The sequence below is a fragment of the Pogona vitticeps genome, chromosome 1, assembly GCF_051106095.1.
Source record: "Pogona vitticeps strain Pit_001003342236 chromosome 1, PviZW2.1, whole genome shotgun sequence".
In the NCBI taxonomy this organism is placed as follows: domain Eukaryota; kingdom Metazoa; phylum Chordata; class Lepidosauria; order Squamata; family Agamidae; genus Pogona; species Pogona vitticeps.
In genome coordinates this window covers 154338908-154364481 of record NC_135783.1, presented here as the reverse complement: position 1 = coordinate 154364481, position 25574 = coordinate 154338908, and the positions used below count along the sequence as shown (strand labels likewise).

The 25574-nt window shown below is 40.7% G+C and overlaps 2 protein-coding genes across 4 annotated transcripts in view; both read right to left on the bottom strand.

The window, feature by feature from the left end:
* MACROD2 (mono-ADP ribosylhydrolase 2) overlaps window positions 1-25574 on the bottom strand; it is a 1236456-nt gene that overhangs the window by 783219 nt on the left and 427663 nt on the right. The window lies entirely within an intron of this gene.
* LOC144588161 (uncharacterized) overlaps window positions 561-25574 on the bottom strand; it is a 396092-nt gene continuing 371078 nt past the window's right edge. Inside the window, exon 2 of the mRNA XM_078390377.1 lies at window positions 561-6068. Within this exon, the coding sequence (XP_078246503.1) occupies window positions 1284-5087 (3804 nt within the window). The 5' untranslated portion in view covers window positions 5088-6068 and the 3' untranslated portion in view covers window positions 561-1283. The remainder of the gene's footprint in view (window positions 6069-25574) is intronic.

Genomic DNA, 25574 nt, shown 5'->3' with positions numbered 1-25574 from the left:
CCCAGGGTGGTGGCTCCTCACTGAAAGGGCAATATACCGACCAACCGACCGACCGACCGATCGACCGACCGACCGACCGACCGACCGAGTAAGTAAGTAAGTAAGTAAGTAAGTAAGTAAGTAAGTAAGTAAGTAAGTAAGTGAGTAAGTAAGTAAGTAAGTAAGTAAAACAAAATACACCAAAGGAAGTGGAAGAATTGACAAGAAGGGCTGGCTACCCACTAAAAGGTTTAGAACTGAAGCACTATATGAGACAGCTAAACTGAAAAATGAGGAATGAGGTAAAAGAGACTTCATCATTAACATAGCTAGATATTTTGTTTGAATATAGAAGGGCACCAAATTCAGATTATAGTATGTCACAAGCTGTGCCATGTAGCCCTGTTTTCTCTAGCTGTATAACCATGAATGTATTAGGTAGGAACCACAGACCAAGTGTTATTTAAAACCCTAATTTCCTGACTTCCCTTTGTGACAAACCCAGACCTACTAGGATATGTCACACAGTTACACTAAGCTGCCACCAACCATTCCCTTTAAGAAGTCACACAGACCAGGGATGGATTTTTAAACAATAAAAAGAATAAGGTTTATTTTAAATACACACAGGGAAAAATAAACAATCAGGTGAATAGATAAAGTAACGTGGCTTATTCTCAATCATACAAGCATACAGTTTGGTTCACACAGAACCCTTAACTTGAAGCACAGACCCTGAACCTATCAGTTCTGGCTAACCAACAGACACCTGAACCTATCAGGTTGGTACTCTGACACACAGTAGTACCCTGTCTGACACACAGACTCCCACAACAGCTTCTTCTTCCCAGCTGCTGCTTCGTCACATCCCAGTGTCTCTCAGCTTCTCTCAGCATCTCTCTTCCACCACACAGGCATCACATATATATACAGTACAGCCCCTCCTCCTGATGTCCCGCCTTCCACTCCCCATAGGATGGAACTTTCCCTCCAAACCCATGACAGACAGGTAACATCAGTGCTGTATGTAACACCTCCCCTCTTTATAAGTTGTTTTGTAGGGGGAAAGCTAAGGTGCTTTTCACCAAAAAACAACCTGTATAAAATACACAACAACAGTTATACATACCATATTATACTTACTTCTACTTACATTCTAAGTTAAACCATAGCAAATAGGCATTTAAACATTTACCATATATATTACATCAATTTACCTTTATTCATACAAACCAATTCAAAAACAGGTACATTTTACTTTTTGTCATCATTATATACACATAGTCCATGTTCTTTCGCCGTCTTCATTCTTCAGGTCTTCTTGATAAGGCGTCAGCAACACAGTTCACTGACCCTCTGACCACCTTCACTTCAAAGTCATAGTCCTGTAGGTTTAAAGCCCACCTCATAAGTTTGCTATTGTGGGTTTTCATTGTCTTTAACCATTGCAATGGTGAATGGTCAGTACACAGAATAAAATGTCTTCCCCAGATGTAAGGCTTGGCCTTCCGGATCGCGTCGACTATGGCCAAACACTCCTTCTCCACGGTTGCCAAATGTCTCTCACCTTTTTGAAGTTTCCTACTCAGGTAGGACACTGGATGCTGGTCACCATTCTCATCCTCCTGGCACAGAACTGCTCCTACCCCGCTGTTAGACGCATCGGTGTAGATGATGACCTCCCGGTCGAAGTCTGGAGCACGCAGGACTGGATAGTTGATTAACGCCTCCTTCAACCTCTGGAACGCCGCCTCACAGTCGCTGGTCCACGGGATGCGGTCATCAGCCGTCTTCCTCGTCAGATCGGTCAGCGGAGCCGCAATCTCGCTAAACCTCGGGATGAACTTTCTGTAGTAGCCCACCAACCCAAGAAATGATTTGACTTTTTTCTTGGTGTTGGGTCTAGGCCAATCACGAACAGCTTCTACTTTGGCCTCCAGGGGTTTTATCACTCCTCCCCCTACCATGTGACCCAAGTATTTTATTTCTGGGCTACCCAGCTGACACTTGCTGGCCTTTACCGTTAGCCCTGCTGCACTTAACCTCTGCAGCACTAACTCCAGGTGTATCAGGTGATCTTCCCAGGTATTACTGAAGATCCCTATGTCGTCAATGTAGGCCACTGTAAAGTCACTGAGCCCTGCCAAGGTCTGGTCCATCAGCCTTTGGAATGTGGCTGGTGCATTTCTGAGACCAAAGCTCAGGACTCGAAACTCATAGAGACCAAAAGGGCTGCAAAAGGCAGTCTTTTCTTGATCCCTGGGATCAATTCTTAATTGCCAATATCCCTTTACTAGGTCCAATGATGAGATGAACTGACAACCCCCTATGGTTTCAATCAGGTTGTCTAGCCTGGGCATTGGGTAGGCATCAGGAGTGGTTACACGGTTTAATTTCCTGTAATCGACACAAAACCTAATGCTCCCATCAGGCTTGTCCACAAGGACTATCGGAGAGGACCAAGGACTAGAAGAGGGGACGATTATGTTCTCCCTAAGCATCTCGTCCAGCTCCTTCCGCACCTTGTCCCTATAGGGTCCCGTTACTCGGTATGGGGATACTGCCTGCGGGGGTGCATCCCCTGTGTGGATCCGATGCATCACTCCCTTCACTATCCCCGGCTTGTTGGAAAACACCTGTTGATATTTACTAAGCAGCATTTTTAGTTCTTGCTGCTGGTCTTGGGTGAGTGCAGGACTGATCTTTACCTCCTCTGGGTTGTATTTTACTTCCCCTCTACCCTCCCAGAAGGGTAATTCAGCTTCCTCACTCTCAGCTGCTTTTATCGCGAATAAAACCCTCTGTTCCCCTCTGTAGTAGGGTTTTAGGGCATTCACATGAACCACCCTCCTTGCTTGGTTCTCCTCCTGCTCTATTAGGTAGTTCAGGTCTGACATCTTGGAAATGACCCTATATGGTCCTGCCCACTTGAGCTGCAGTTTTTTCTCTCTGCAGGGCCTAAGCCAAAGCACTCCCTCCCCTGGGTCAAAGTGCCTCTCTCTAGCTTTGTGGTCATACCAGGTTTTCTGTCTGACCTTCTGAGCTTGCAGGTTTTCTGCTGCCAGCTCTAGATTTCTCCTTAGGTCATTCATCAAGGTGTCTATGTAAGTCACAACGTCTTGTGGGTCATCCTGGGTGATCTGCTCCCAATCTTGCTTGATCAAATCAAGGGGCCCTTTCACCCCTAAGTGTGCAGCAAACATGTCAGAGTGACCCCTTTGTAAGATCATGGGGCGATACTTTTCAGGTACCACCAGCTGACTTCTGATCCCATCTCCCCCTTTTGAGATATTCCTCAGGGTCTCTCTATATAAAATCCCCTTTTTCTCCAGAAATCTCACTGGGGTTTCAGGTGTTAGCTGGGCGTCAGTCACCTGTTCAAAACACTTTTGGAGAGTGGCGTCTGCCTTTTGCTCCTGTCCAAATCTGCTGTCTGTGGTTAAGGTTTCCACCACAGCTTCTGAACTCCCCTCTGCTTCCGTCTCTGGCTCATCATTACCCCCCTGAACTGTCCCTGTGGTGGCTTGTGAGCGTGTAATCACTAGCACCCGTTTCACATGTTCAGCCAGGTCATTTCCCACGAGCACGGCTGCTGGCAGAGTCGATGAAATCGCTAGCCTCCAAACTCCCCTCCAGCCTTGAAAGTTGACAGGTACCTCTGCTACTGGCAGAGAGATTACCTGCCCCTCAATCCCTGCTACCTTCATGCTCTCATTTGGGATTATAAACTCTCTAGGAATAATATCTGGATGGCACAGGGTTACCTGGGAACAAGTGTCCCGCAGCCCCCTATACTGACGGTCAAGTATTCCTACGTCCACCCCTGCTGTCTCAAACAACTGAGAATCTGTTTTCACCAGCAAGCAGCGCTTTACCTCTATAAGAGGACCATTTTCCTCAGCCTGATCAGCAGAGGTAGCTGTTCCAGACTGAGTAGTCATGGCAACCGGCTCCCTCAGTGACACTGAGCCTTGCTCTTTCTGGACACAGAACACAGCTTTTGGCTTGGTCCCACTTGACTCCTGAGGCACCATTCCTTTTAGCTGCCTTAATTTCTCACACTCTGAGATTAGATGACCCTTTCCCTGACAGAAATAGCATTTTCTGGTGTATTTTGATTCTCGCTCATCTTGTTTTGGTTTTCCCTCCAAAATCTGAGGTCTTAGTTTCATGTCTGAGGGCTTCCCTTCACCATGGGCCCCTCCCCCTTGCTGGCTTTTCCCTGGTCCCTGAGAGTACTTGCTGTAGGTTTCTTTGGGTTTACCTACAGATTTCCCCTCACCCAAGGGCTTTCTTATTTGGGAAATAAAATCTGCGATCTCTGCGGCTGCTGCCACAGATTTCGGTTTCCTTTCCCTCACCTGGAATTTCAATTCCCCATGCAGGACTGAATAGAACTGTTCCAGTGCTATCAAGTCTTTAAGCTGCTCATAGGTCTCTGTCCCCTCCTGCGATAGCCATTTCTCAAGCAGCCTCACCAATTGGGCCCCCACTTGGGTAAAAGTCTGCTCTGGCTTCTTGGTGAGGGACCTGAATCTTTGTCTCAGCTGTTCCGCATTTATCCCATGTCTTACAAACACCAGTTTTTTAAACTCTGCAAAATCTTTCATCAGTTCCTCAGGCATCTCGGCATAAACCTCAGCCAGGCTACCACTGATTAAAGATCGCATGATGGTCATCTTCTCAGTTTCCCTCACTGAGAAGTCCACAAACGCTCTTTCCACTAAGGAAAAGAACACCTCAGGACAATCTCCCTTGTGGTACACAGGGAATTTCTTCAGGTCAGCTTTAGACAGTTGGCCTCCCTCAGAATCCCTATTATTATTATTGTTCTGATTCATCAGTTCCAATTTTTTTAATTCAAACGCCATTTTCTCTCTCTGCAATTCCCTCTCCATTTCCATTCTCTCTCTCTCTAATCTTTCTTCTTTTTCCAATTGCCTCATCCTCAGTTCATGCTGTTGGGCTATGAGTATTTTTCTGAGTTCTGGGTTCTGCTCTCCTGTGCTGTCACCTTGCACTGAGCCAAATTCATCCTCAGAACCTTGGTCAATCTGGGGGTCTTTCACTTCACTCATTTCGGCCATCTGGCTTCGAGTCAAGGGCATAATCCCCCCTCAGAACAGGCTGCTTTAAAAAGTCAAGCCTCAAAATAAAACGACCACTTTTTTCCTTCTTGCCTCAGAACCAGCTCTCCCTAGAGATTGCTGCTGTTCTTCAGCACTAACTTGCAACAGTATCGAGTCAGAGCCTACCCCCCTCTGCTGGGCCTCTCAGCTGGCAAGCTAGATCACTGTTACTACGCAGTTTTGCCTCAGCTTTTTCCCGCCAAAACTAGGCTACCTCAGAGCACCCTAATCTAAGTCTCCCCAGTTGGCACGTTCTTCTACTAGCGCACCTCCCCGTGAGGTACACCTAGAAGATTACCTACGCGCCTCAGACTGTCCCTGACTAGACCCCCCTTGCTCTGGGCACACCTGCCAAGGCTTTGCTGGACCGCTGGACAACTGGACCAGTCGTATCCCACACGCTGGACACCAATCAATGTGACAAACCCAGACCTACTAGGATATGTCACACAGTTACACTAAGCTGCCACCAACCATTCCCTTTAAGAAGTCACACAGACCAGGGATGGATTTTTAAACAATAAAAAGAATAAGGTTTATTTTAAATACACACAGGGAAAAATAAACAATCAGGTGAATAGATAAAGTAACGTGGCTTATTCTCAATCATACAAGCATACAGTTTGGTTCACACAGAACCCTTAACTTGAAGCACAGACCCTGAACCTATCAGTTCTGGCTAACCAACAGACACCTGAACCTATCAGGTTGGTACTCTGACACACAGTAGTACCCTGTCTGACACACAGACTCCCACAACAGCTTCTTCTTCCCAGCTGCTGCTTCGTCACATCCCAGTGTCTCTCAGCTTCTCTCAGCATCTCTCTTCCACCACACAGGCATCACATATATATACAGTACAGCCCCTCCTCCTGATGTCCCGCCTTCCACTCCCCATAGGATGGAACTTTCCCTCCAAACCCATGACAGACAGGTAACATCAGTGCTGTATGTAACACCCTTTTCTGCCCTTATATTAAAATTGATTTTCATAGTGCACAGCTGAGTGTTTCCTGAACAACCTGGGTGTGTGTGTGGAATAACAGGTATGAACGATCAGTGTTTGAAAAGCCTAAAGATTTACAGTTAGGCAGAAGTTACTATTCAACAGCTCTTCAAAGCTTTTTTCTTCTCCAAATTCTGCATTCCTTTGTCATGCTGAAAATCCTAAATTATGTTACTCTTCTAAGAGGATTCCAAGGCACTAGCAATCTCACAGACCCTTTCAATAGTCACCAAGGTATATCACCATGACACAGCTACTGAATATTATTTGTATGTTTTGTATAAGCAGCTAGGACTTAATCCTCCCCCCATTGAAAATCAGGAGCAAGGTTTCTATTGAATTCAAGGGGAGACAGATTGCCTCTTAAGCCACGCTAATAATATAGTGTAGAAAAGAGAACTGCTCTCTGTTAAATGAAACGGCGCAGCTTGAGACATATGCTTAGAAAACTAACAATAGCTGAGGGACCAAATGAGGTTGCCACATTTTCCGGAGGCTATGTTATCCTCTTAGCCCTTGACAAAAGGATGTCAGGAACAATATGCTGCACCTTCCTTTTCTGGATCAGCCCAGCAAACTATCCCCCTCCTGGGTGAGCCAAAGGATTGTCTCCCACTGCCTTTAATATGTATATTTAAAGGATCTACAGAGGAACTTGGGGGTGAGATGCTGCCTGGCAGCTCTACTGGACCACCCAAGCAGGGTCAAGTAAGATTATGTCTGCAGCTGCCCAGACTCGGCTGGGTTTGCTTCCAGCATAGGCATCTAGCATTGCAAACAATTTAATGGTATCACAGGGGGTTACTGTTTATTTGCATCTGTTTGGTTTTATATATGCCTGGAAAACAAGGCAAGCTGCATGCTAAATAATTAGCCTTCGAAATTAAGTGGAGTACCTCAGACGGATACTGAAAGGCTGCTCCTTGTCTGGCTCTGGAATAAAATAATGCTACAGAGGAGAAGATATTCAACTGAAATAATAAGGATTAGCTGGAGATATATGAAACTATCTGATCAACCTGCAAAAGCAGTAGGGGGAGATTTGTACAACTTGATTCCTACAAGGATGTTTCTTTTTTTCTACTCAATGCAGAGTTAGAAAAGTCATCACAAGTTGGTATGCACTAACAACTTCAGATTCTTGGGGGGGGGGGGATGTTACACACCACATGGCATTGGATAGTTTCTGCTGGACTGCATTAAACCTTGGAATTTTTGTGAGTACAAATTCATTTCAAAAGAGAAGAGCAAAACAGTCTATGCAAATATATTTTTCTGAAGAGAAACTACAGTTCAAAACACCTGGAGGGGGAAATGTTTGGAAGGCTGGTCTATAAGGTCAGATCTCTAAAGTGAGGGAAGCAGTAGCTGAAACAACTGAAAAGCAAGGTAGTAAAATGAGAACTGAAGAGAACACTGTGGTTACCCCAACAGGAAACCTTTGGACAAAACCACATAAATACCTATGGACTGCCGAGTCCAGAGAAACATCCTTAATCCACTGCCTTTCGAAAAAACCCTGACCTGAGCCAACTGTCCATCAGAACACATCCGATTTAATACCGCTACATGCAGATCAGAAATGAAGTTTCTTTCATGAGAACCAACTGGTAGCTTGGGTCTTCCAGATTGTACAATAAAAGAAAAATGCAAATTACTACAATGTCAGCTGCCATCTAGACAAATTTCTGCAATATAAACAAAGCTTGCCACAGAGCGGCTGGTAAACAAAGAGGAAAAATGAAATTGCACATGGTGCTGATTTTCTCTTTTCGTATCTCCTCCGTTGTGGGATTTTAATATTCACTGTTAATTTGGGAATGCAATGGAGTATAGCTACTTGCTGGATCTTCTGCCAGCTGAAAGGGAAAAAGGCTGACAGAAGCATGCTTTAGATGCTATTAATTACATAACTGTGGTTCGTTAATCTCTGGTGTCAATGCTGCCCAGCTGGGTTCTGCAGCATGCTGTTTGCAGCATGTATTATCATCCATTTTGTATGCAGTCCTGGTACACCTGCCTAGAAGTGTACCTGCATGCAAGTAAGTATCTCCACAACTACTTCAAACAGCTGACATACCTACTGATGTGCATTCATTAGCATGCCTGCAGATGCAGAGAGCCTTTCTCTCAGTACTGCCACCTTCACAGGTATGTCTGATGGGGACATAGGAGGGGCATCGCTGTTGCTGCTCCCAGACTTTGGAACTCCCTCCCACAGGAGGCCAGGCTGGTCCCACCTTTGCTAATCTTCCGCAAACAGGCAAAGACCTTTCTCTTCAGGCAAACCGTCCCTCAGTAACCAGCTAATTTTGTGTGGTTTTTAGATAGATTTTTATGCATTACTGGCTTGAGTGGATTTCTAATACTACTTGTGTTTTCCATTTCTGTGTTTTCTGTTTCTCAGAGTGGCATTAAAATATTTGTACACTTATTGATCTTTGCCTTAATATTTTATTTTATTATGCTTCTAGTTGTATTTTATGGTAAATTTATTTTTCACCTTTATATTTTATGGATGTTGTTGAATTCTTTGTCATGTTTTTGTTATTGTTTAGTTGTTGTAAACCACCCAGAGTGGCCTTGGCTGCCAGATGGGCAATATAGAAATCAAATCAAATCAAATCAGTAATAAATATTGCATGTTAATGATGTAAGATAACTCCTTATTCATTGTTCACAGTTTTAAATATTGTCTTTTAATGATGTTAATCACCAATACATACTCATCGTTTTCAACTTTAAATACTGTATTTCATTGTTATAAACCCGCTTTGGGTCCTTTTCAAGGAGAAAGGTGGGATAATAATATTTAAAATAAATTAAATAAATACATGTCTATTCATAAGCACATGTGTATTTAGCTAGTCATTCATTATTTATACCAAGACTTGATCAAGGAGTATAACTTTGTAGGTGGATGCTATCCAAAAAGATCATACAGTAATCATGGATCTGCCTGGACATTGTTGCCCTCAGAGAACTCTGCAACCCCAAATATGTTTCTTAACAAGTGTGCATTAATAATAACAGTATGAAATAGTCCATGATTCAATGCTAACGTTTCACACAGCTCTCTCTGCCTGACCTTGGCTAGAATAGCGAAAGAAAATGGCTCTGCTATGTGGAATATTATTCCTTTTACAATACAGCTATTCATATCACATTAAGAGTCACAGGTTAACAATAAAGGTTTAGCCATTACCTATTACAAGGTTACCAATCTTACAAGTTTTGACGGAACATTATGCATTACATGAAAGCAAAACATTATGAAAGCCCATTACAATTCCTATAATTGCACATTATTTTTTCTCTCACAATGGTAAGTTACACACAGTACACAACTAAAGTATCAAAAGCCAAATAGTATATATTTAAAGATAACATTAAGCTTTTATTAATATCAGGAATCACTTCTGTCTCTCCTACACAATTATGGTAAAGTATGAAATTAATGTATTCGCAAAGGCTTTCACGGCCAGGATCTAATGGTTCAGAGGACAGCACTCCCCAGCCAACTACACCAGAGCACAGAGTGCCGTTCTCTGAAGATGCTGGACACAGAGACTGGCGAAACGTTAGGAAGAACAACCTTCAGAACACGGCCTAAGAGCCGAAAATCCCACAACAACCATATGAAATTAATATTTTATAGTGCAACATACCGGTACTTCAAGTAATGAAATGCTGGAACTGAAACCCATCTTTTCTTTGTTACCTGAATGCTGACTGCCTCACCTCAGAAAATGCAAATCGGAAGATAATTTAGTAATGCACATGCTCACTAACATAACAAATAGAAAAATTAAAGGAGATTGAAGAAGAGGAAGGAAACCCAGAGATATGTAAGGCCATGCATGGCTACATGCAAAAGGCTTAGTACATTTTTGGCACAGTAGGCCAACGTTCCCTCTAAGTTTCTATCCTGATGCGTGGGAGCCTCACTTTGTGTGCATGTGGGTGGGCGGGGCTTCACTCAAAATGGGAAGTAAACAAACCAGCTGCGGGATGCCCATGCACACCCTTGACGGAGCTCTGGGCAAGCTGCATGTGCACCTTAAAGCAGTGGGCCCCAACCTTTTCCAAACTGCAGGCTGGTTGGGGGGGCACTGTCCTGCATTTGTGGGTGGGCGGGGCACACTTGCGGGTGGGTGGGGCACACTTGCAGATGGACAGGGCGTGCTTGCAGGTAGATGGTGCGCGCTCGCACACATGCACAGGTGAGCGGGGCATGCTTGTGAGTGGGCATGGTAGGCTCATGCACATACAAGGATGGCCGTGGCGTGTTCGTGAGTGAGCGGGGCACATGTGCATGCAGGTGGTTGGGCCGTGCATGTGGGTGGGTGACCTATGTGTGCATGTGGGCGTGCATGGGGGGAATGTGGGGGGGGTAGGCGATCTGTCTACGAAGCCTGATCCTGCAAAGGCCACAGACTGGCACCAGGCCGCAGACTGGGGTTGGGGACCCCTGCCTTTAAGGGAACATTGTAGGCCACTACAGTGGGGTCTCGACTTGCGAATGGTTCTAGTTACGAACTTTTCGAGTTACGTACTTCTCCATTCGCAAAAATCCATTTCGACCTGCGAACAGAGAATCGACATACGAACCGAAAAGTGGGGGGTGAAAAGCGGGAGAGGCGGGGAAAGCGGGAAATTCAAACTGCTGTCGTTCGTCCATTGGCCAGGGAAGAGAGAACAGTGCCTAGGACCAAATAAGGGCAAAAAAAAAAAAAAAAAGGTGGGAGAGGTGGGGAAAGCGGCAAAATCAAACTGCTTTCATTCATCCGTTGGCCAGGGAAGAGAGAACAGTGCTGTAGCCTGCTTCCTCGCTCGTTGCAGCGGTTACAGTGCTGTATTCAGCGAGTCTGCCTGGTACAGTACTGATTGTTACTGTACTGTATTGGCTGGTACTGCCTTACAGTACTGGGCTGTATTTTTTTTTGGATTTTTTTATTTTTTTATTTTTTCATTTTTGACTGTCTTTTTTTAAGCAGAGAGGCTGCCTGTTCTGGGTGAGTACTGTACAGTACTATTCTGCTGTATTGTAATGTTTTTGTTTTTTTTTTGCAGCTTGGTATTACAATTTTGCCTCAAACACAGGAAACTACTTTGTATGTGTAAACTATGTGAACTCACACTTTTGTCATTGCTTTGGCATTTCAGTGGCATAGTAATTACAGAGAAATAAAAAAACAGTGCTACACCCATTTTAAACTCTTTTTGTGGGGCAGAATAAGTGGTCCTCAATCCAATGTCATGCTACCACCCAACCACTATCTGACAGGAACCTTTCCCTCTCCATATCCCCTTGGCATCCCTCCATAACACCGGCAAATCTGTTGCAGGGGATTTTCCAGTTATCTATTTTGACAGCACATAAGGAACTATGGGTGAGAAGGGTTACCCTCCACTGACAGAATCAGTTCTACCTGTATGACAATGCAGTGTTACTGTGGGTAGTGGAGATTTAGATTACAGTACCATCTAATGGCCTACCGCCGCCGCCACCTAAAATTACACCACAAAGTAAAACACACACAGCCCAAGATTGTGCTATACTGCAACCCTACATGCACTGCAGTGCAGATGGAAAGGTGTGACCCAATCTACTAAACATTACAGAGTAGTCTCCTTGGTTGTGCATTTATATAACTGTCCAACAGGGTTCTGCCCACTGAGGAGCCATTACATTCACAACCTGATTCTTCGGTGGGCAGAATCATCTCATCAAAAAGCCTGAGAAGGGGAGAAGCAGCAGCTGCAGCGAATGGAAAAGAATGCAGCCAGGGATATGTACCCAAAATACTATGAACAAGCCAAAATATGGCTTCAAGCATTTTATGCCAAGTTATGCTTTCACATGATCACACAGCACAACCCTGGTTTTGAATTAGGGTGTTAAAATAGGACGATGGAAATGCAGGCTAGGTTCGATGATGCAGAGTTGAGCTTGGTCTTCCTGCCATCTCCAGAGTAGATGTTTCTCTCCCACTATACTGTAGCCCCTCATACACCCTAGAAACCTGCTCTGGAAGACAAAAGAACTTTCTGAAGTAGGATTTCTGGAATTCATGATATTTGTATGCATAAGGAAGAAAATCCTAAATTTGCCAGCTGGATGCCTGTTTACTAAGAACTAGCCCATGTGCAAGTCCAAGGAACATATTTTCAGGTAAATATAATTAGGTGACTTAAATATAAATGTTCACTGGAAAACATCCAATTAAGCTTTTGTATTTAAACTTCAGTGTCTGCCTTGTCAGAAGACTGTCCATAATTCATTGTACAAAGTAAAAGAAACTGCAAGACTGTCATATTTGTGGATGTACAATATTTTAAGAAAAACATTTATGAAAGTGTAGCCTGACCCTTTCAGACAAGTACCTGAGTTGCACAGGAGATATGTTTGTAAGACACTACATTCCTGGGTGTGGAGTGGACGGGTAATGTTAGGAAAAGGAAAAGAACCGAAGAAGTGGAATAAAATGGAGGTCACTTTCGAAACTGAACTAGATTCAAAATCTAGGGCTTGTTTTCCTGCACAAAGCTCATTAATTCAATGCTCTAGCTGCATGTTAAAGTCAGTTTTAATTACACAATGTGAGACTATTATGTCCACAAAATAATTACATTGTAAATATAAACCACATACTATGCACTTCCAAACATGCAAGTCTTGCTACGTAATTTAAAAGGCAGAATTAACAACAACAAAAATTTAAAAGGACAAGTTTGGCATTTTAGTGAAAAAAAATGCTAATCACTCTGTTTTGAAGTGTTCCTCATTTGCATTACAAACATTATTATGAAAATTGAGCATTATGCTTTTGTATGCTGCATTGCTCTGCTGAACATCAAAATATATTCACTTCCTTTGGTGGGGGGAAAGAACTGAGACTCATGATCAAAGATAGCTTCAATTACTAGTTCATTTCACCTTAATCCCACTCCTGGGATGGGGAGTCCTTTGCATAAGTTTTCTTCCAGATAACGAATTCTGACACACACGTATGTGCCCATGACAAAATTCCCAAAGGTAATGCATTAATAAATATGCATTCATGCCATTTAAAGAGGCTTCACTACAGGTGTGGCAGAATTGTTCAAAAACTCATTAAGATTTAGAGTGTGAAAAACTGATTAAATTCTCCTTTGTAAAATGAATTTTATTTATTTTGTTTAAACATATTCAGTATATTTCCATTGATCTTAGTAACTGCTAACTAGCAAAAACATTTCTGTTCCATAGAAGATTGAACTCAGCATGATTTTTCACCCTGCTACACTGTCTCAATAGAACTAAAAAGATATATAAACAACTAAACAAACATGTATTCTTCAGTATATATTTTCATTCATATGGATACTAAGTTAGGCAGTGTAATATCTACACTGTTTTTCCTTTGACAAGGAAGCATTAGCAATGTATGGGTACAACTCACCTTATTTAATTCCCTAAGTACCTGAAAACATGACTCTTAAAAGAAGAACTAAAATGTTTTATTAATGAAAATCCATTTAAGATTTCAATTCATCAGGCCACGTACTGGCTGCATGAATAAATGTGAAATAAACATATAATTACATTTTGAGACCAAATAATTGCTTTGTGAACCCATTTCCCTTCTTAGTTAGTTACAGAGATCTAAGCTCAGAGATGTACAATGCTCTCTGCAACAGATGGTGACTCTCAAAGCATCCAAAGCAAATTGCTTGCTTGCAGCCTACCATGGATTTAACAAGTTTTGCTGGAGAAAGTGAGAAACAAGACATGATATAGAGTATGGTGCCCAGACCTTTCTGCATTTATCATTTTGCTTTGATTCCATGCTCTTCCACAATGTGTTTGGAGATACAGTATATTTCCAATCGTATCAGAATAATTAGAAGCACTCAGTAGACTCAGCAAGGGACCATCATAGGTAGGATTGTGATCTAGCACTTGAATAGAGAACAAAACAAACACATCTAAAGCAGCGTTCAGATTCTGTTTGGAGATGACAGGAGCCAGGATTGAACGATCAGAAATTAACTACATAATTGAGTGCTCCTTCCCTCTCTTCCTTGCATTCAAAATTCCCCCATCTCTCTTACTTGTGTTCAGTGTCGCATATGACTGCAACTGAGCCTACTTAAAATGGTTCTGGGTAGACCCCTTAGCTGACATTTGTGATTTCTTGCTGTTCGAATATATGCTCCTAGGTGTTTAATGGCAACATTCTGCAGTCACAATTGTCTCTTTACTTTATAGCACTGCAATTAATCACGGCTAAATGAATAGTCGTGTAATTCACAGTGGTTGAATGCTAAATTAAGTTCTTGGTTAAAGCAGGGTCAAAACTTACATTAATTCTCAGTTTCAGGTCATGGTTAAAAACAGGTGCTTGCTTCGTATGATCTGTTATTAGGATGAGTTCCAACACTACCCTTAACAGCAGAAAATGGACAAACTTGTTTACCAGAGAATATGTGATAGGAGGCCAACTCCCACTTTCTTCCCCATGGCAAAGTAAGAGCCAGCCTTATTGGACTTAGTCGTCCTTTATAAGACCTCATTACTTCAGGACCTGTGTCTTATGTCAGCACTTCATGTAAAAGGAAATCTATAGAACATGAATTCAGCCACTAACTTCCCAAGTCTTTTGACGTCAACTGTAAGATTTTGAACAGAATGCAGAGAAGCCTTTAAGTGCACGCCCACATACAGAGGGTGTATGTTAATTCTTACTTCTAGAAACAGCGCTTCAGGAGGCTCCGGGGATAGGCGAGACTGCTAGGGATGTGACACATATTTGAAACAGTCTTCATTCTTGAAAATCTTCCAAGTCTTGCCATGCTGAAATACCCACTAAAGACATCTCTACCAGTGAGGGTTTTTTTTTTGTTGTTGTTTTTTTTTTTTTGGTGATTCTCATAAAAACAAACTCCCAGGCTTGTTTTTCCTCGTTTGTCTGATGAGAGTTGTTCCGTGCACCAAAGTGCAAATTTCTCCCCAACTTAATTCTCATATGATTGAATCCTGTGCAGGAAACATAAGATTTTAGACAGGAATCGCAACAGTCCTGCGCAACTGAGTGTTTTTTCTATACTTTCCAGATGAATTCTGCCCCAAAAAACACAATGCAATTCTGTACAGGAATCATGTGGAGTTTGGCATTTCTTTTTAAAAGATGGTCATTAAATGTCCAAGACATCCTACAAGCTTTATGAGGAGGGAATCTTTTGCACAGAAATCACACTAAGATAAAAGAAGAAACAGCTTCTTCTCCCACCCCTCCCCAGTTTCTCTCTGAGATAGGCAGTGATATTTGCATCCCTAGGATGTGCTGCCAGTTGAGAAACCTCATATACACGTGGAATAAATCAGCCAGTACACTGCATCCCAGTCCATGTCTGTTGGAACCCAATAAATTGCTTTGATAGTAGCCACATTTTGTCAAAGTAGTTGTCTGAATAACTCTGATGACACCTGCAAAGCAATACTGGATGACAAATGAAGTTAAGTCCCTTTTCAAGCCCTCATTTGAGTCCAAATATTATCTACCTTGTCACTTAAACATCTTCTGTATGATGTTTTCTTAGAACTGTACGCATCACTTTAAAACACAAAGAAGCTTTTTAATGGCAGCCTAATGCTAGGAGAAAAATTCACAAGAAGCTTATCAAATAACCTAAGTTTATGTCCCTTTTCTAACCGTAACATCCGCATGTACTTCATCTCAACACAAATGTACTAGACATTCTCTTGAGGAAGCCATGTTCTCCAAGAGTAGCTAGGTCATTGTGACTTGAGCACAAATGCCAAAATGCCGTTGTAGCAAAAAAAAAAAAACCAAAACAAAACAAAACAGATTGACTTGAGGCTTTCCCATTAAGTAGCCTCTTTTGAAGAAAATTCTGGAACATGCTGACCTGCTGAACTGATTAGCAGACTTCATGAGCTGAACATAAAAGCATACCCTCTTGACATGAAACAATACTCTTCAGTGAAAAACTCTAGCATCACTTCAGCCTGAGCACCTCTAAGTTATTTACTTTGAAGAAGATCTAGACATCATTAGAGTACTGGGACAGTGAACAATTTGTACAATACCTAAGTTTGATATCCAATGACATAATTTGCTGTCACTTAGTCATAGTATTTTACCACCGGTGGCTTGCACACTTTGTTTTGTTTTAATAATCCTTTAAATTACTGAGATTTCAAGCATCTTTACGACTAAAATTAGCCCAGTAACAGAATATTTAATGCAGGAACCATTGAACTGGCACTGTGCATTTATAGGTAATGCAGATTATGATGGAAAAAATTCTCAACAATACCCAAAACACCCTGAAAATTTATGGGAATCATATTATGCAAAGTGGGCCACTTTTGCACATGATCTTCTGAAAATAAACTGGCTAGTAAGTTGGAGTACCAGCCATGTGTAGTCCATTCATAGCATTCTGTTGCTCTGATGAACTCTTCACACCAAAGTACAGTACATGGGAGAACTGAAAGCTAACACTCTGTTATTGCATTTAGGAAGACTAGCAGCACAACTGAATACAGATACCTGACATAAATGGGAAGAGGAGAGTTGATATTTCAGTTCTGAAACCACTTTGTATTTCAGGGGATTGGTTTAGTCAAAGGCCTCCCTCAAAAAAAAAAATCAGTGTTGACATAGGTCTACCACTTATGGGGAAAGTCAATGAAAGTTATTGTGTTAGTTTTGAGAAATGACTTCTCAATGACAGAGAAATCTAGTTAGCCAAAAGTGAGCACAAAACTGTCCTCATCTCTGCTACACTTGTCCTCTGTCAGCAGAAGTGTTTGATGTTACAGAGTATTTCCAGCTGGCAAAATGGAAGGAGGCAATTTTTGTGATTCCTTCCCTTTATTGCCCACTAACACCCCCCTAAATTTGTTTCAGATGGCAGTGGCTTCAGAACAGGGATGGGCAGTGGGTCCTTTTGTGGTTCCCCAAGGTCGCCCATTAAATATTTTTTGGAAAAAAAATAATATTGCTCAAAGAAACTCTCAGTTTATTTTCTCCTGGGGGAGTTCTAAATGAGCATTTTTTTTATTTTTTATTGAAAATTTGGGGGTCTTGGAGAGCCCTCATATAGAACAAAAATGAAACCATAATTGTTCATCCAGGCACATTCTGTTTCCATCTTTAACAACAACAACAAAAAAGTCCAACAGTGGTCATTTCTGGGATTAGTGCCCTAAAAATGTGGTCTCCAGGCCTACCGAGGTTATATCTTCCATGAAAATGCATAAAGGGCCAGCAGGTACACTGGGAAAGTGGCAGATTTCCCACACCCCAGCCTTCCCACAGGCCAGAGGACTCTGAGCAGAATTCAGTTAGGGAGTGTCCTTCCTACTGAGAGCAAATTCCAAATCCAATCCTGCGTAGGTTTATGGACTTTATATTGCAACACAAATAAACATCTTTTACAAGCACATACCTGCTCGATAGACTATCAAATAAAGATCTTAAGTTTTGGTTGTCAAAAGATAACATTTAGGCAGAGAGAGAGAATATTTGGAAAGCAATCCTCACATAACATGTTTGCAGTTTCCCAGAATATCCTTTTATTACTTGGGAGATGCAATTTCTTCCCCAGTGCTTTGCTGCCTTATAAATGACAAGTAATGAGATAAACCTCAGGTTTATTTAAAATCATGTCATTTTAACTTTCCTTTACATAGAGACCGAGCAGGGGAGGGGGGACCTGACATGTTGAAATCGAAATATCCGCTCTCCCATGCCTAGGAAAAGTCTCATTAGGGTGTCACTCAGTGGTATCACAAATGGCAACTGCTGCCTCTTTTCATTCAATTTTGCATCTGAAACTCTGTTTCCAAACAGCAATCTTATATAAATTTGAAAACAAGTAGAGGGAGGGATTGTTAACTATCTAGTTTACCAGATTAATTTCTATGTAGGTGCTAACAACATTTATTTGGTAGCACATTAAAAGGTATTGATAGATTAAGATTACATCAAGATTAACAGCAAACATCAAGATTAACAGCAAAAAAGAGAGCACCGGAAATGTTCAAGTGTGCCTCTTTAGCCCTTATATTATTCTTGCCCGCTACTCAGACATGTAAATGACCATCATAATACCCTGTTCCTACTAAATGTTGTGAGTCACAATTAACTTCCTCAGAAGCCATGTTTTGACTAAGATAATGAATACTCCATGGCAAGAAACAGACAGCAAGAGCAAGTTGAATGGTGCCTTTTATTTCTTGAATCAACCACTTGCTTTTGGATTCAGCACAGGTATTCAAAGAAAAGGTAATAGATCTTCTCATCTATCCAGGCCACTGTTTATGTAGCCGAGTCTTGATGTGCTGTGTAACAACTCAGCAGACGATGTTTAATAGATTGCAAATAGCTAAGCATTGTCTGGAGAGATGGTATCTTACGTTTCTCTAGGCTTTCAAAATGATAAATTGAGTGTGCATGTGCTCAAACACACAGACACACACAAAGCACGCAAGAATGTAATGGAAGTTGGTTGTTATTAATTCATTTGTGTCTGTGGTGGTCCCAGTTCCCTCTTACCTGACATTGGTAAAGTTATCCGAGTTTTGTGCTTATTTTGGCTTTGGGAATTTATCGGAGGGAAGGGGTACCTTAGAACTGTGATTTTATCTTACTCTAATGTCTTCACTCGACTTTCTAGAAGATGCTACTGCAAAGTTCTGAAATGATGTAGTTCATATTTTGTTATTGTGTAGGTATTACCTGAGCACCTTGTCTAATATATATCTTTTGTCCTGGGAAAGGCTACATGTGTAGGAAGCTCAAGATTGCTAGAAGTAAGATGATTCTCATCTTAGGAAATTTAGGACATATTCCTTCATTGCAATTGAAGTTCATGGACCTGTATATCAACCACTGTAACTCTGACCTATTCTGGTGCATTCAAACGCCTTGACTAGAACCTAATCATAACCTACCAGAATACTTTTAAATGGACCAATCCAAAGTAGCTCAGTAATAATCCAGACTGCATTGTTTTCACTCCACATGAGATCTGCAGGTTAAAAACATCACCCAGGGAGCCCTCGGTATGCTTTCTTCTCTCTACCTCGACTAATGCTTGGTCAGTTCACTTTAATTTAGTCAAGTAGCAAGGAACATCTATGAGATTCCTTTTCATTCTTCAGAGTTAAACTGTCGATCCTTTTGCTACAACCTACCAAGAATTAACTCAATATCACTGCCCTTTTACTATATTCTATAAATGGCCCTCAGTTTAGGTACTCAGTGTACTTCATAATTATAGCATTTGTTCACAGACTCTGTTGCACCCAATTTCAGCCTTCTCCCCATAATACATCCTAGCATACTCCTTTGTCTTGCCCTAGTGACTATGTACCTGCTTTCAGGGCCAGATGTTTTCTCTACTCTCCTTGATGAGCTTACTCATTGCCCAGACAGACTTCTTACCTTGTAGCTGCAGGCACCTCTCCTAGGAGCTGCTATTAAATGCTAGAACAGAAAACTTTCATTGGCACTCCTGGAGGCTCACACTAGAACATTTACAATTTAACTTTTAGAAATAATAATAATAATAATAATAATAATAATAATAATAATAATAATAATAATAATAATAATAATAATAATAATAATAATAATAATAATAATAATAATAAAACCTCTGACAGTTTGAGGTAGGACTCTGCAAGAGACAGATTTTAAGAATTTTTAAAAACTCAGTCTAGAAGGATATTTATCATAATATTTATTTAACACTGACTCTGGCTTCAACTTACAAGGCAGAACAGAATGTGAAATTGTACCAAACCCTTACATTACAGATGGTACTGGAGTGAAGGCATGAACATTAACTTCTATTTTCTGTATTTTTTAGATAAAGAATTTTTTAAAGAATCTCAACTTTTCTTTTAACCAACAAGGTTTTTATTTAAATATATACATATATATATATATGTGTGAGCCCCAACAGCCCCAGTTTGTTCAGCAGGGTGTCCTTCCTCCATTCTCAGATCCATAAACACAAGATGAAAAAGTTCAAACACAAAAGGGTTTACTGGAATTGGTAAAGGGGTAACATTAAACTGAGAGTCAGCAACCAGTAGTTAAGTTCACTGGTCCAACATTCAGCTGAAGAGTCTCTTGCCTTCCAGTTCTCTTCACTGGGAGGTCCACGTTCTCCTCAGCAACCTCAGTTATCATCACTGGGGAAGCTGACTGCCCATTACTCTTCAATCTGCTGATAGTGCAAGACACTTAAGAATAATGGCTGCTATCCCCACGTAAAGGGCAAGTATGTGACGCTCCCTGGAGGTTCTTGATTCTACCAGCCTAATGGCCTAGTCACTTTCCTCTCATTTCAGCACTGGCATTCTCGCTGGTGTTTTTTCTGCCAGTACCAAATCTGGGGGCCATTGGCTCCCTGGGTTTAGTTTCTGTCCTCTTCCACCTCTCCAGGTGCTGGATGCTCTTCCCACCATAGGAAGGTCTGAGTGGATGTCAGGCATTTTGGTGCACCCCTTCTCTCCTTTAGGGACTGTTAATTGCACCAAGGTGTCTTCCTCAAAGATGTGTAGGCCCATTCTCCCAGGGGCTCTAGCTCTTCTTTTGAAGACTCCTCTGCCCAATAGGGCTCTATAAGTTCCTCCTTAGCTTCTCCTTAGGCCCAGTCCTCAAAGTCCTCCTCTTTTCTGGCCAGAGACCCAATACCTGTCTTTCTTACCTCCTGTGTCTGACAGTCCATCTCTTGCCATGTCTTCTCCCTTAGGATTTTTGTGTTTACCCTTAGCAAGGCAACTGTTAAATCACAAACCCTCAAATTCTACATATCTCTAGGATCTCCTTCTTCATTACACTTTCAAGCCGTCAACCAATTAAGTCCAAGCAGGCATAATTCAGAACACTCTGATCACCGCCAAAATTCTCATGATCTCCAGGTGCCTTATCTTCTTCCAGTTAGTGGTTTTTATTGCCTCTGCTTTTCCTGGACTGTCTGACCTTGTAACTTTGAAAACAACTCTGCACAACAAGCTTCTGAAAAAAATCTCTTTCTGAATTCATCTCACACAGAACGTAACAGACTCCATTTCAGTATAGCTACAAGTCCCAGTTTCCTTCCATTTCCTTACACCTCCTATCTTCTTGGCCTCCCAACTCTGTAGTTAGGTCTGATGTTAGCTGGGTAGGTGCTTTGGGCTCTGAGCTGAAACATGACAGCCCACCAAAAGGGATGCACATGACACTGTCCAATGCACAATCTGTTTTTAAAATGTGCAGTTGACTATATGGAAAATGTAAGTTTGGCTATATACAAACAATGTTAACTGAGGATCTAACCTAACATGTTACTACAACACTTAGGTTTAAAAACATCAGACAAGCTTCACAACCCTCAGAAGATCACAAGCATATCCTCACCTTAATAAATTTATCAGTGAATCTATGTACCCATTGAAGAAACCTAACATCCCTGTGACTGCTGGTCAGTGTCCACAAGAGTAAAATTTATTGCATTCTAGTTTACACAGCACTACAATGATGCTTCAGAATGCTCAGCGTAAAAAATGTCCTCAGTTTAAAACTGAGAAATGAAATCTTTTAAGTCTGTTTGAAAAAAAATGGTCCTATCTTGAATTTTTTTTCAGATAATGCTGTTAAAACATGGTGCAGTAATAGGACATATTGCATATGTTTAAACTGAGAGAAAACCAAAAAGAGCAAATGATGATATAAGGTGTGATAATAAACTACATTTAGGAATGATAAACTTGTACCTAGAAATATAAAACTCTGGCATATTGTTGCTAAATCATTCTTTCCACTGGCATTTAGTGATGTATTAGCAGCTGTTATCATATATGCACTGCAAATATTATTATATGGAAAAAAAGAATAGAAAAAGAGAGGCTCAAGTAGCTTGCAATTCATCCACAGGAGCAGCAACATTCATGTTATTTTTAAATTTTCTTACAACAACAATTCATTGAATTTTACTATGTTTTTACTTTGAGCTTCTTTGTGCTCCTCTCACTGGGAGAAAGGTGGTCTAGAAATGAAGTAAACAAATAAAAATCTAACAAAACACAAAGAAGGAAAACTGTTAAGGAAGCACACTTTCTAAAAAGCCATGCTAACTCAGATGAACTTAGTTCTGAGTTAACATGCTTAAGATTGCTCTATACACATAATGGGGAGAGATTAACCAACAATCTACATGCTTACAGTGATAAATGTGTTTTAAAATATTTTTTAAATGCTGTTAAAAAGACGCTGGTTTTGTGAATTTGCAAATCTGCTAGTTCTATGCTGGTCTCTCAGAAATGGCTTAAAGAACCACCTGGTGAAAAGTATCTGTCTAAACACTTTTAAGAGACAGATAAAGATAATAGCATGGCTAGAGTTTCATCAGGTCACAGGGCAGACTGTCAAAATCTTTCATTTCAAGAGTGTTTTATTTTCTGACCTGCAGCTTATGGATTTTGTTACTGAGAAACCAGGGCCATAATAAAAGTGGTGGGTGAATGTGATACCACGTCCTGTGCTCCACTGCCAACATTATTTACTCCACATCATGTAGATATTTGAAGTTCCCAGAGACCTCTGTGCCTATCTCACTGTTGATGGGACTCTTAACACACACTGCTCCAAAACTGATCTTTTCTTCCTTTCATCTTATCAGTTCCCTTAATGGTCCAAAGAGAAAGAGAACGTATTTCATTGCACATATGTTGACCTGTTCAGCGCCATTCCAATCTCTCTAAAACATTTAATAATTTTATATTGCACTGCATTTTTAAAATTTCAGGTACTGTATTAATAGAAATCCAATGCGAAATCTATTTTACTAAAAAAATACTATTACAGCAATCTAACAATTTACATTATTTCAGGTATTAATAGAAATCCAATGCGAAATCTATTTTACAAAAAAATACTATTACAGCAATCTAACAATTTACATTATACTCCTCATTGAGTTTTATTTCTAAGTTGTTCCTATTTATTGAAGCAATTAAATCCATTTAAGTGCCAGTCATGCTGGAAATAAATTAGATCGCAGCTATTTTGCTCCTGTTTTAAACATTACCCTTCTTTTGTTCTTACATTAATTAGTACAAAATAAAAACATAACAGAGGCCACAATGTTTTCATTTTAGCAAACACCAAACCTGGCAACAATTCTGAAATAAACGTGTCAAAATACACACACAATTTACATCCAATTTTGGCAAGCTCCCATCACCAAATAATAAAATTTGAGCCCTTTTCACTGATTAATTCAGATTTATTGATGACATAGTGCTTAAAATCTATATACACCACACTTTTAATGGGATATTGCACCATATACAACATTTTTAATGAAGTGAATTACTAGTGATCATCTTTGATAATTTTTGGGAAATATTGATAATTTCGTAGATGCATCACTAACTGGGGAGTACTGGGTAGAGAACAAGCTGATAATCTGAATGAGATCTCCATAGTTATTGTACTGCAAATATGGGGAATAACTTTCTACAGTAGATCTCCAAGTTATGGCAGAGATCAACTGGGAAGGGAAACACAGGCAAAGGAGTAGAATATTTTTGGAAGTATGAATTGGCCAGGCTGACAGCTGGCCTAACCAGCTGTCTCTTCAGGTGAGCAATGGCTCAGGGCTCAGCAACACCTTTGAAAGCATAATTAGTTTGGGCTGTGCCTTCAAAGCTCTGCCTGAGGGAAGACTATCTAGCACTGGACAACTTTTTGCCTGAGCAAACTTCGAGGACATGGATAAAATATGAAGTGAAAAATAAGGTTCAATCTGCAGGCTGTGGGTTCTCCACTTCACTGTACATTGGTGACAACTGTAAGAGGCATATGTCCTCTACCCATCTTCTCAGTGAATAAGAAGTCCTATATAGAACTATATGATGTAAAGGAGTAGATGTCTGATTACGTGTCAAGATACACTGAGAGAAAAATAATTCCTATTTCTTCTAACACTCTTTCATTTGTGTTCGAAACAGCTGATATCAGACAAATGGTCAGAGTTTGGAATTTTACTTTTTAAAAAGCAATTAATTATAGTTTAAGTATTGAGTCGACTAGCCTGTGGCTTAAGACCCATTCTCAGATCCATTTCGTTACCATCTTAACACCAAGAACAGAGCACAAGGCAACTGGTATGCAGGAAGGGCATCACAATTTCCAAGATTTTCTTGAGATCTGCAGTTTCAGAACGGTGAGAATACATGACAAGTGTTTGTCAATTCTCTTGGGGAATATTTATTTATTTATTTATTTAACTTACATGCCGCCCACACTACCGAAGGTCTCTGGGCGTCTTACAGCATTTAAAATACAATAAAAAGGCAAATTAGATTCACTTATCTTTTTGTGATTAGACATGGGCATGAAACACCAGTTTGTTGGTTTGTGTTGGTGTGTTTATCAGCCAAATGGGCACTGGTACAAGACCTAGATGCTATTGGGTTTGTTTCCCCTATGCCTTCCCATGATTTCTACAGAGCAAATTAAAACAAATTACTGTAGCTTAAAGTAAGGGAGTGTTACTTTATTATTAATTCTAGGATTTTAAAAAAAACAGAATGGTTGAAAGAATAATTGGCCAGAATCCACTTTGTTAGCACAGTAAATCACACTAGATTTACTGTGAATCAATAAATCACACTAGATTTACAATGAATGAATGGGGATTTTGTAAGTAAACCCTGCATATGTTCCATTGATTCAAATGAGCTTAGTCTAACTGCTCTTTATTTTAGCATAAGTCACAGTAAGAGTAGGCTCATTTGAATCAATGGAATGTATGGAGCAGTTGACTCACCAAAATCCCCACAAACTCATGGGGAGTACTCTAGTGCGATTTACTATACAAAGTAACAGGATTTCAGCCAAAATATGCAATATGCCCATAGTTCACCATAATGTAAAATTCTGCTCCCATTCGTGGAGGGTGGGGGGGTGGTACAACGTGACACTATAAATTGATGCTTATTTTGAAGATATTTGTGGTTGCTCTAGATGATCACCCGTTATCTCTGCTTATTTAACTGTAAATTTATTAACAAGACCTGAATCTGTAAGTCTTTATCCAAAACCTTTTTTTCCAGTAACCTCACATAGCTTCATTTACTCTCCTGTTGCTTCAGACTGGTGTGGCCTGGCAACAAAATGAACAGTAATTAGTTCTGGATAGATGTAAAAATCAGAGGATTATGCTAATTCTAAAACGTTATATCAACAAAGACAAAACTATTAACATCTGTTTGGAAATGGAAATTCTTCAACTTCTCTTCAATCAAAATCAAGCATTATTGTTGTTGTCTGACTAATTTCAAGACAATTCTGCAGCTATGCACCTCCACGGTGCTAAAATACCCTGCACTGAGACCATCTCCTAATGACCTCTACAAAAAGTGGGACATGGATCATCCGGGG